At 36.8% G+C, this 12,727-nt stretch overlaps 1 protein-coding gene across 4 annotated transcripts in view; it reads right to left on the bottom strand.

Annotated features, from left to right (window-relative positions):
- Positions 1–1,195: 1,195 nt before the first annotated feature.
- si:ch211-51h4.2 overlaps positions 1,196–12,727 on the bottom strand; it is a 115,242-nt gene continuing 103,710 nt past the window's right edge. For 2 of the 4 annotated variants that reach the window (XM_027169685.2, XM_027169684.2), the window contains 5 exons: positions 6,814–6,928; positions 5,560–5,662; positions 3,864–3,933; positions 2,915–3,021; positions 1,196–2,831 (listed from right to left, as the gene is read on the bottom strand). In XM_027169685.2, the coding sequence (XP_027025486.2) occupies positions 2,669–2,831; positions 2,915–3,021; positions 3,864–3,933; positions 5,560–5,662; positions 6,814–6,928 (558 nt within the window). In that variant the 3' untranslated portion in view covers positions 1,196–2,668. The remainder of the gene's footprint in view (positions 2,832–2,914; positions 3,022–3,863; positions 3,934–5,559; positions 5,663–6,813; positions 6,929–12,727) is intronic. The other 2 variants (XM_047807117.1, XM_027169683.2) reach the window with 1 other exon arrangement.

The following is a 12,727-nucleotide window of genomic DNA, read 5'->3' as shown; positions in this document are numbered from 1 at the left end:
TCCATCTGACAGTCCAGCTGCTATACAACCCTGACTTTGTCCTCTTTGCATATAATATTCAATGCACACACAATACCACATTGTTAAACTGACTGACTGGTCCACCGGCTCGCTCGGCTATACAGTCTATTATTTGTAACAATTGAGAATAGCAATCAATATTAATCGCCTGTTACGCCTTCCTGTCTGGGGCGTTCAATATCTCATAGCTGGAGGCTCATTTTTTTTCAGCAATATATCCATAATTTATTTTATTTAAAGTCCATCTGAAAGGAATCACATCAAGTCAGGTACAGGTTTGTACAGCTGTCACAGAAGTATTATTTTACGTATACAGCACATATATTAGACTATACTAGAGAAACATAAATAATGGCTAAATAGATGTCTACTTTCAAAGGAAAATCTGAAGCTTAAGGCAAGTCTGATCACTGGGTTGGAAATCTCACCTACGAGTTAAAATCATATTCAGTAGCATAATTGTTCCTTCTGTGAAATAATTTAACATGCAAGGCAAATATGGTGGCACAAAACCACAATCCTTATGATTGCCGATGATCAAAGTGCTTCTGCTGCAATTCCTGAACCTTTTATTCAGCTGAGGCAATATAATAAATTCTAGATGTTTCTCTCATTGGCATTGAAAAGTCACTAAAGCTCTTCGATTCTGCTGAGAGAGCAGAAATGACACTGGGTCTCCAGAGACCGGTTTCCCTGATAGCAGAGTCTGCTTTGTCATTTTTTTACAGTCCCAGATATCAGGTCTCCATTTATTAAGGTTTATGTTCATTTTTACGCAGTGTAGAATGAAGTCGTCAACTTTAAGTAGACTGTATACTCTGAACGCTATTTATTATGCAGTCAGTGGCAACAGAAGGTTCTTTCGGTTCTCTTACTCCATAATCTGCTCTCTCAACCTCTTCCCACATCTTTTCATCTTGTCACTACCAAAATTTCCATCATACTCACCCCCCCCCCCCCCCCTTTGTCCTGAACTTTTTGTACTCTTTTAGTACTTTTGTAATTCATATTTCTTTGTAGCTATAAGAAAAAAAGGTTAAAAACAAACGTTAAATTCGGACACTTTGAGCGTGTACAGAACATTCACGGGTTGAGCTTTCTGGGTTGGAAATGTTTATCTGCAGTACCCACTACACCCGCCCTTCGTTTTCCCAGTCGAACGGTTCTTCTGGTTGCTGACCCTCCCCGCTCAGCCTTGCAATGCATTGATTTGTTGTCATCGGATCAGAAGTTCAAAATAAAAAAGTATATTTTGATATTACCAAGAGGCATGTGATCCTTCTTTCAATAATGTTACATACATGATGCATTTTCTTTTCTGCAGCAAGAGAGAAGAGGATACCGTCATCTACAGATCTTTGTGTTAATAAAGCAGACCTGCCAACCATTTACGCATGTTGTGTAGAAGTTCTGTGTGGTAACATATGAAATACACGGCTAGGAGACAAAAATACACTTAAACACTAAACAATGCACTTTTTTTTGTATTCGTAATGATGATTAGAAAATATGATCAACTATTTTAATCTCTACTGGGTTTCAAGGACTTCAATGTTTATTTTAGTGTGTTAACTTTATTCCTTTTTGATTGGCAGGTCTATTTAAGACAGTTAATCTGATGACTTAAAACATATTATACTTTAATGTTCTAGATCTTACGTCTTAGAACTATAGGTAGTACCTGGAAACTCAGTCGAGTGAGGATACATTAGTGATGATAGACAGAGATTCAGATTAATTATACTTGCATAAAAATGTATATGTTTGGCACTTTGGGGAAAACCGGTCATCACTGGCTGAACTCCAGTGTTGGGTTTTTGTTTTGTTTTTGTGTGTGTGTGTGTGTGTGTGGGTGGGGGGGGGTGTCAATAAAATAATTTTAGGACTGCTAAATGTATTTGTTTCTACACATTATTAGTGTTTTATTTCAGATTATTTCCTTTCCTAAATTGACATATCAGACACTTACATATAGATTAGTTAACACAGTAACATGCAATTTCAATTTCCTGGATATTGGTATTAGATTCATCTTATATATTCAAATACAGCATGCATTAGTCATATTGAATCATTGTTTGGATAAGTGCAGGGGTTCTTAAAGTTTTTGCCAGGGATGACTTTCACTATCAAATAAGTTCCATAGTCCCATTAGATTAGATTTATCTCATCAACATAATTAAACTTCTCAAGTTGGCTACGTATTAAAGCCTTTTTATTCCTGAATTTACGAATTGCAGATGATTAGGTCCAAGTTATTTGAGTTTTTCCCATTCATTTGGGTAGCCAATAGTTCAATTATACGGATCAAATACTGATGTATGCATACAATAGCTTTGACAAAAGTCATAACTGTAACTAATATTTAACAACAACAAAAATAACAGATCCCTGGTTACTCTTCACTTTAGGATCCACTGCAAGTATTCATCAAATTTGAAAACTGTAATACAGGCTACATTTAAAATTGTGCTGTGCTTTTCCTTTAAGCTGTGGGTGAGCTTGGTTGGATGTAGCAAGTAATTATATCCGAAGATGTTCATCCCTGAAGACTCTAACCAGCTGAAGGCCAGACATCTCAATACACTCAGCCAGAAGGCTGCTGTTGTCTCTGGACTAAATTTTACAGCTCTTCAGGCCTAGGCTTTTACACAAGAGACCTGTTGGACTGTGAGGAATGGTACATGTTCTTTGATATGTCCAGCACGCACAGGCTGAGATCATATGCCACAGCAAAGAGGAAGTAGACTGGCAGGAGCCAGTGAAGCCTGAAGAGGCTTTCACCCACTGGCAGGGGAACCGGCATACGCCTGAAAGCAAGCACAGACGATTGAAGAGTTTGCTCATGGAGAAACACACACACACACACACAAGGCTGGACAAAAATACTTACTTATTAAAACTCACTGATCTGGAGGCCCTCAGCATCAGGAAGATGAACAAGCCTACTTCAGTGTTTAAGGAGAAAGAGACGACCTTGTCGAGCATAACGACAAAACCCTGGAAGGTGTCAGGATTATAAATGAACCATGATGTTCCAGAAGTACTAAATTACACAACTATGCAGTTTAAAGCACATATTTCTATATGAAACATATTATTCATAGAATTTTATTTCATTTGCTGGTTTATATGTGATAGGCCTGGGAAAACCCTTCACATGATGAAACTAAAAACTAAAGTTTCATGTTTCATGTGTTCAGTTTCATAGTTCCAGTGAATGTCTCTTCCTTATTTTGGAAGAGACATTCTCTGTTTTGATGAGAACATTATGGATATTTTAAAATCCATGATATTTATTGTGTGAGAAAATGACAATTTACCATTGCATTTTGCTGCTTACCCAACATGGTAAAATTTTTAAAGAAAATAAAAAATCAAAAGAAATTGCTGTCAGAAAACCAATCATTTGGTTAAAAAAATAAAAATAAATAAATAAATAAATAAATAAATAAATAAATAAATGGCTTTTCATTTTTTTTGTTTAATTTTATTTATTTTTATTTTTTTGAGAATTAAAAAAACAGACATTTGACATGTTTCCCCAGACTCCCATATACATGGAGAAGTTGTTCCAGATACAAAGGATTCATTCGCTTGAAAATTTGGCCAAAAGCATGTTTTCTTCCACACCTGGGATTTGAATTATAGGGAAACATAGACTGTTGTTCAGTCGAAGACTTTAATGTTAAGTAATCAATTAAATCTAAATCTAAATCTAAATCTCAATTAAATAATCTCCAGCATTTTCCACTTCTCTACATCACTACATCCAGCAGCATCAACCAATATTATGCTGTTCATCATATATCAGCATATATCAGCTTCAAATAAACACCTACCTTTGGATCACATATAGACACAACAAAAATGATCCCAAACACCAGAAAAGACAAGAAGCCACCTGAAACACTAAAAAGGAGAAAAGAGTATTTAAAAAATGACCATATTAGCATTATTTATCGCATTGTAATGTACTCTGTACTGTTGTAGTGCCTTAGATGTAATGATTACAAAGCGTGATGGGAAATGTGCGAGAATTTTTATTCTCCAGTAAATCAGGGTGACTAATCAATTTTCTCGAGGGCAGTTTGCAGTTTTTTCTGATAGTGTTCAGCTTCCATGTTGAGCAGCATTTCTAAAACGTGTGTAGGCTGAACACATCTTGGTTAGAAGCAAATGCAACCTTCACCCTACCTACCAGTGAGGAGCTAAATGGTGGAAATTTTTTCCATATTATGGAGAAAATGGGGTAAAAACAAGACTTGTACAAGCAGCAGGGATGTTCGAGATGTAACCGAATATGAATTATTCAGATTGCACAAATAATGCAATCTAAACAACTAGGAACAGTAGGAGAAATATACGTTTCTTAATATTGTTTATATGTTTCGTTTTTTAGTATAGAATCAGTTCTTTATTCGCTCTTTTCAGGGGAAACAAGTTAAAAAAATGTTTTGCCATATATCTCTCTAATACAGTTATTATACACTGAATATTGGCACTTCACCCATTCTGCTCAGCACTGTACTGTAAAGTTGATGCGACAAATTATGAAACAAATAGAACAGTTCATTTCTGTAACACAAAAAGGAAATCGATTTTAGCCCGACCTCAGCACCGTCATGCTGAGCTTCGAAATAAAACAATATTTCTACCATATATCTGTAGAGCCAAAAGCAACATGCTTTCATTAGTTGAAGCGTTGCTATATATAGCTCATGCAGATTGCACACTGTGCACTCTCCAAAAATAATCATATAATTCATTTAAAAAAAAAAAAAGCATATGCTCATTTTCCATCCAAGAAAAAATAACTTTCTACCAGAGGAATGGAATTTCTGTTTGTTTTGGGGTGCCCATGGTCAGCATCGAATTTCTTTGTAATATCAAACTATAGCTTTATGATTAATGCTTAATTAACAATATGTCTGTGGGTATATGGGATGTCTGTATATGTCTGTATATAGCTGCTCTATTCCCATTTACAACCACGTAACTGATAGCCTGTAGTTTGTATTGTGCCTCGTAAGCATCTCTTCACTGGTGCCATTTTTGGGGGATACCTACCGGAGGCGTGGCGGAGGTAAGCGTACGTACTGTACGTATTACATAATGTCCTCTGATTGGTTTATTGCTGCCAGCGTACGTAGTGTATGTATTAATGAGAAAATTTAAGGCTCTTAGGTGCGCCTTATAGTGCGGAAAATACGGTATACTGGTAAAAATTTCCTCTTTTTAGAAGGACTGATAAGTGCATCGCAGATTTTTTTGTACATTCTGAAAATGTGAACACAATCTTTTTTACATAAACAAAGAGCTGATGTTGCTGCTGCCAACTGGTGCAGAAATAAACAGAATCCTGATTTGGGAAAGATTTTGCTGCTTTGAAAAATCGTTTAAAAACATGCTTACTCTGTCACATTAGACCAAGAGAGTGTCTATTTCATGACTTGAATCAATGTATGCAAATTGCTATTTGTTTTTAGAATGTGTTGTGAAATGATTTACTAATTTGAATAGCTAGAAACACTTTACCTTCTCATCCTGAGGGTGTTAAAGATTTCAGGTAAAGTCCGTGGCTGGGTTCTCAGCATCAAGCCGGCGTTCATCTCCCACTGTCTGTTTACCAAGCCGTCGACTGAAAAGAGTCAAATTTTAATATGCAACTTTAACTGAAGCCTTTTGATTTGGCTGTGGAGGATGAGGCAAGAATTGAAAACAGCTTTGAAGTGTTCATTACTGATACTGCTGGGGATATATTTTTTCTGACTTTCATACTTTTTCAGAAGAGCTATGTACTTGCAAGTAATGAAGGTTGTAAGTTTTTAAATAACTTTCTATGGAAAATGTCCTTCTCTAACCTTCCCGCATAAAAAGCAGCCTTTTTTTTAAAATGTCCTTGCAACATACTGCCTTTACTAATACACTAAATCCTGAGTTTATTCCTACAACTGAACATCCCACTACGGCAGTAACGGTTAACAAGACATGCGGCCGTGTTCACTCAGATGTTGATTAATTGATCCATGCTGCCATATGCTTTCTGTTGTAATTTGTAACAAAGGCCATTCCGATCCATATCCTGATGAGCCATGCAGTGGACATAATTCATGATGACATTCTCTAGCGAGAGCTGTGTTGGAAAGGACCCAGACACACACTGCAGCTTCTCAGACAAATGCATCAGGACTCTAGAAATCCAGAGGCTCTTTGAGTCAGCAATGGGCCAAGCTGAACTCTGAATGTGCTGCACTAATGGAGAATAGGGCTGGTGCCACTGCGTGATCGATTAAACTGGGTTCAAGTGTACTAATAGAATGTTATATCTCATTCTTGTCAGCAGGAAGTGTTTTCTGATGCTAATGTCATTACAGGTGCAAAGCTAATTTGCTATAATTCAATCGCTAGATCTATTTATGTAAAGAATCCTTTTCATGATCCAAAAAAGAGTCCAAATTTGACCCTATGAAAATGTGTTTACATCTTATACTGTACCAGTTATAACAAATGGGGAAACGTTGTTCTGCATTATGGTTTTTAAGGAAAACACCCAATTTCTACCATAAAATATACTTCAGTTCTTAACAATACAAATGCTATTCTTTGAACTAGTTACAAAGCACTGTCGAGTTTGGAAATCCTTGTGAGGGAGATGGAGCAAATGTATTTTTACATCTTCACAAAGATCACTCATATTTCACCTTGTTACACTCAGATTAAAATACCACAATATTCATTAAACATTATCTTTCATGTTCCACTGCAAAGCTTTGAAAATGCAGAACATACTTGTATGCTTCATTGCTGATCCCATCACAAGGAATGACACGGTTATGCTGATGGTGATGAAGATCTGGATCAGCTCTGCCACCCACGAGAAGTGCGTGTACCTCTGATTTATGATCTGTTGAAATATAAAAACAGTCTGCCAATTTATTCATAGCGTTGAAATGCCTGTAAAATCCACTCGAGGATGAGGAAGACGATCTGTGCATGCGATCTGCTAGTACTCTACAAACACAAGTGCTCATAAACACAGCCAGAATGCTTTCAGTGCACTCATGTGAGTCATTATTTTTTTCCCTTCAGGATACCTCTGTGTTTATGGTAGTGCATTATGTGTTTACTGTAATTATTTTATGAATAAACAATAAATAGCCCTTCTGTGGGTTTTGGTGCCTCAGAGCAGATTTGAGAGAGATCCTTTAAAGGTGTCTGGAGAACAGATTTTCAAACTCTCTCGATAGACTGTTAACGTGAGATGCAATACACACCTGGTGCCACCAGAGGACACTCAGTGCCTTCTATAAGAAAGACTCAGTTCAAAATGTACTCTGAGTACACACAGTCAATCGCTTGGCATTTAGTCTGCTTACAGAAGTGCAGTCTTATTAGGTAAACCTTCTGACTTCTGACCAAAACTCAATGTGCTTTTTTGAACATCCATATTTATCTCCATATCCTCCCTCTTTGCTGTTATAACAAGCTCCATTCGTCTGGGAAGGATTTCCAATAGATTTTGAGGTTTGGCTGAGGGGATTTGTCCATTTAGCCAGAAGAGCATTAGTGAGGTCAGACGCTGATGTTGGGTGAGGAGTGCTGGGCTGTAGTCAGTGTTCTGGTTCAGTTTGTGTTCAGAGGAGGAGATGTCAGGGGAGTGCAGGACACTCGAGTTCTCTCCAACCTTGGCAAACCATGTGCTTATGTATCTCACACTGACATCATCAGCAGCAGACTGGAGACACTGTCATACTGGAACACTTCTAGGCCTCTTAGTTCCAATGAAGGGAAATCTTAATACTTCAGCATATAAACACATTCTAGACAATTATGTGCTTACAACTTTGTGGCAACAATATAGGGAAGGAACACATACAAGCGTGATGGTAGATGGCGTCCAAAAAACATTTGGCCATATCCCTGTGAGCTCAAACCGATCTGGTCATTGTCTTCTGATCTCAAACCTGTTTCGACCTGAAGACCTGCTGCTCAATGGATGTTTTTTTTTTAATATTCTGGGTAAATTCAGAGGCTTTTGTTTATGAAAATGAGCAGTTTCTAAAATCAGCCCATAACAGAAATGCTATGATCACACAATGTCACAAAGATCTATTTTTTTCCCATTCTTATGTTTGGTGTGAACATTAACTAAAGCTCTTGACTTGTATCTGCATGATTTTAGATAACTTCATAAATGAGCAGGTGTACAGGTGTTCCTATTAAAGTGACATACGAGTGTGTTTCTGACATTTTCTTAACAGGAATGTGGATAAACTTTCAAAATATGCATCAACACAGGAAGGACTATTAAATGTAAGAAACAGGCATTTTGAGCTTATTATGTTATGAGGTGAAGCAGAGCAACGGCTACCACTCAGAATTTGTGTACAAGATTCAACAACAGCTCGTCAAACAGCAAGGTTTTTTCTTTTTATACTACAACAAATTGCTGATGCTAACGATGTTTTCTTTATAAAACAGCAATGCATACTTTAGAAAATTGGCTGTTTCTCACCAGAATCTTTTTCTGTTGGAGAATCATCTTGTCTTGGTAAAGAGAAACCACAAACCACAAAGCCCTCCTTCCTAAATACATTCCCATACTGTAAAACCAACAGCATAACAGCTTTAACTCTGCTGGTACTAGAGACTCCTTCCAGAAATGGAATAATAATATAATGTTATAATGAATTACTTAAAAACCTTTCACCAGGTGGAGCATCCTATATACTCTATCCTTGCGCATGTTGTTATTGTTATTATAGAAACATTTTAGTGGGATTGCATTTCAGCTGGAACTAGTGTCCAATCAGAACCCAGCATTCAACAGAGCTGTGGTATAGTGTGGCTTTAATACATTCAGATTACAGCCTATTAGAATAATGGAACCCTTTCTGACACCACTTTATATAGCATTACATGTATATCAGAGATAAGTATATCTCTGTGTCTATATCTTCATTTCATTTATGTCTAAATATATATATATAAAAAAATAATTTCACTCAAATCCAAAGCATATATGACTAAACTGTGCAAGAAATTTTCATGCATGAATACAGAATAAAGCAAATTTTATCAGCCAGTGTCCCGAACACCCTGGTATGCAGGGTTTAAATGTTTTGTAGAAGGTCACAACATAACAAGCAGAGCATACAAAGCAAAGAAAAGCCAGAGCCAGAGTATCTGAATTGAAGAATCTGATATTAAAGAAGCCCATGCTTCATGATCTTTCTTTTCCTTGCCCTGGGTTGGAGAGAGATTAGCGTTCAAGATGAAGCATGCTCGTCCTCAGGGTTACATGTGTTGGAAAGGTGATGCCTTAAAATGTTACTGCTTTCTCCAGGGACAAATCGTTATGGCATTTGGGGTTTAAAACAGAAATTGTGTTTCCTTTCTGCAATGTAAGAGAAGTGATGATCTTTTAAGAAACGCCCCAAGGTCTGGGCAGAGAATTCAGATACTGAAGACTGGGGAGTGCAATTGTGTACAGTTGTGATACATGGGGGTAAAAATGAGATTCTTCTGGAGCACAGTTTTTTCCTTCACATTTTTGTCTGTATATGCAGGGTTTGTGATCTCCACAGGGTTTACTGTTCTGAGTCATATTTGACATTTCAATCTTTCATGGCTGTCTCAACCTGGAAAATCAACCTGTGGCCCTTTCATATGTGTGTTTTTTTTTTTTTTTCAGAATAAATTTCTCAGACCAAGGATGCAGACCTATATACCCAAACACTAGCCCAGATATTTTGCACTACAGTATCATCCATTAACAACATTAATAATAATGTTTTTTTTTTTTTAAATTGTGTATTTACATGGATTTTATATGTTCAGATCCATAGCTCCGACCATTCTGACTATTTAAGATGGCTTGTTGCTTAGAATTGTAACATGTATTCTGTATGGAAAAAGTAATATTTTAAAATTGCAGTTTCTGATTCAAATTTTAATTTTAGGCAATAGAAAGCATAACCTTCCAGACTGACCATCCTGAACATCTCTACACCTAAACATTCATCCAGTTATTTAATCAGAAAATTGTGGGATACCGCAATAACAAATCATGCCACTACAGATCAATCGCTTCACGTAATGCTTACAATAAAACTAAAGAAAAACATAAGACTGCTTCACACAAAACAGTTCACAAAATGGTGTGAAGAACAAAAAACAATGAGTGATTAATTTCTGTGGTTGAAAACACCTTGTGGATGAGAGAGATCAGTGGGAAATGGTCAGATTGGCTACGGAAGTAATAGTTCCTCAAGTAATCACTCTTTACAGCCGTGGTGAGCAGAAAAATATCTCCGCATGCACAAAATATAAAACATTGATGATGGTCTACAGCAGCAGAAAACTACATCAGTTTCCGCTCCTGTCAGCCAAGAACATGAATCTGAGGCTATCCTGAGCACAAGCTCAGCCAAACTGGACAGCTGAAGATTAGGCAAAAATCACCTGGACTTTTTCCAGCCTTCAGCTGTTCATTCTCACTGAGTCTGTGCCCATGATAGCCTCAAATTCAAGTTCTTGGCTGAGAGGAGTGAAATCTTACATGAGGTTCCACTCCTGTCTTCTGTTGTTGTAGTCCATCCACCTCACGGTTAAATGGTTTGTGTGTTCTGAAATGCTTTTCTACTCAAAAGGGTTGTATTTCCTTGATCTACTACAGAATTCCTGTGAGCTCAGACGAGTGTGTGCATTTTCCTCATCAGCAGGTCGCTGATCCTGCACTCTCATGACGTTTTTTGCCTTTCTGAATGTCGGTGTAAACTCTAGAGACTGTTGTGTGTGAAAATCCCAATAGATTAGTAGTTTCTGAAATATTCAAACCAAACCAACTGGCACTATCATCCATGGCACACTTAAAGTCACTGAGATCAAATTTTTTATTTATTCTGATTTTGATGTGAACATTAACTGAAGTTCTTGACCTATATATGCATGATTTTTAATAACTGCATAAATGAGCTGGTGAACATGTGTTCCTATTAAAGTGGCCAACAAGTGTATATCTGACATTTTCTTAACAGGAACATGGCAGTTAAAAGCACAAAGAGCTTTGCAAATATGCCTACATTTATAACTGTTCAGTAATAAGATCAAAGAAATTTGCCCCTGTGAAATGGAAAAATATTCTATTTTTAAAGATTAGTGACAGAACACATTAGAAATTGCTTAGAATTCCCAATAATAATAGTATTGTGACTGGCTGATCATAACAATTACAGAGCAATGAAGGTCACACAGTCAGGCAGTTCAAACAGATAATTACATGTCAAAATTTAAGAAACTAAAACGATTTCAATTACAAGTTGATTCAGGCACTTATTATTTTTCTACAAGATGACAAAATATATTTAAACAGATTTACTCTTGTAACTACATCAAACGGTAGACTTTTGTGTAAAAGCTCACAAAAGTCTAAAAAAAAATGATGTCACAACATCTACAGCGGCCGCTAGACAGCGCAGCTTTTGAAAGCCACCGTAAAGATGGCCAGTATATTTCTCCTGGCATTGGACAGCTGGACAAGCTTTGATCAACTGCTTGGTCTAAAACGTAAAGGAATGGAGTGGATCGAATCATCAAAAGTCATCCAAGAAAGGACTAAATGGCTGGCTGCCCCTAAATTAGATCACAAATTCTCTTGCTCACAGTGCTGTCTCACTGCAGGCCCCTGAGGCAAAGTACAGCGCTGATTATTATTTAATATCCTGATCTTTTTCATCCTATACCAAACCCTTTCACACCTGGGAATTTGGGTCCATTTACTGAAAGATAAAAGAGCTGTAAGGTTGATCAAAACGTGAGAAATCAAAACTAGTCATGCGAGAACGAGAGCTGCAAGACTGATATTAGACTGAATTATATATTTCAGAAGCTGATTCCTATCTATCTATCTATCTATCTACCTATCTATCTATCTATCTATCTATCTACCTATCTATCTATCTATCTATCTATCTATCTATCTATCTATCTATCTATCTATCTATCTATCTATCCATCCATCCATCCATCCATCCATCCATCCATCCATCCATCCATCCATCCATCCATCCACTCTATTAGGAGGATGTATTGTCTTAAATGTATATAACACATTTATCAGAAGGATTTATTGTCTTAACTGACGAGCTCTTGGGTATAGCGTGTACTGCTTTTAACCTGGATAATGTGCCTTATGAAGATGTCAGAGGGATGCTAAAAATATATTCCAGCTACAAGAAATTAAGTACTAACACTCCCAGGAGATCCTTTTACCAAAGAGAACTGGATCACAGAAGTCTCAGAGATTTGTAAATTAAATAAAATATCCCAGTTGCAGAGATACAGATAAGTCCAACAACACAGGCTTTATATTTCTGCATATTTAACCTATATACATGTGAATATAACAAAAATATATATAAAAAACAATCTATAATTACACCTTCTAGTGTCACCCAAATGAGGATGGGTTCCCGTTTGAGTCTGGTTCTTCTCAAGGTTTCTTCCTCTTACATCTAAGGGAGTTTTTCCTTGCCACAGTCACCTCAAGCACCTCAGGCTTGCTCATTGGGGATAAATACAAACACATTTAGATATACAAGTACAATATTAATTGAATTAATTGTATAAATCTTTTTATAATGTTAATATTTTTGTACTTTTTGCAATATTTCTTATGTTCTCTAAAGCTGCTTTGAGACAA

The sequence above is a fragment of the Tachysurus fulvidraco genome, chromosome 2 (assembly GCF_022655615.1).
Source record: "Tachysurus fulvidraco isolate hzauxx_2018 chromosome 2, HZAU_PFXX_2.0, whole genome shotgun sequence".
Classification (NCBI taxonomy): Eukaryota; Metazoa; Chordata; class Actinopteri; order Siluriformes; family Bagridae; genus Tachysurus; species Tachysurus fulvidraco.
The sequence above is the reverse complement of the archived record's forward strand: the minus strand, read 5'-3'. Positions and strand labels throughout refer to the sequence as shown.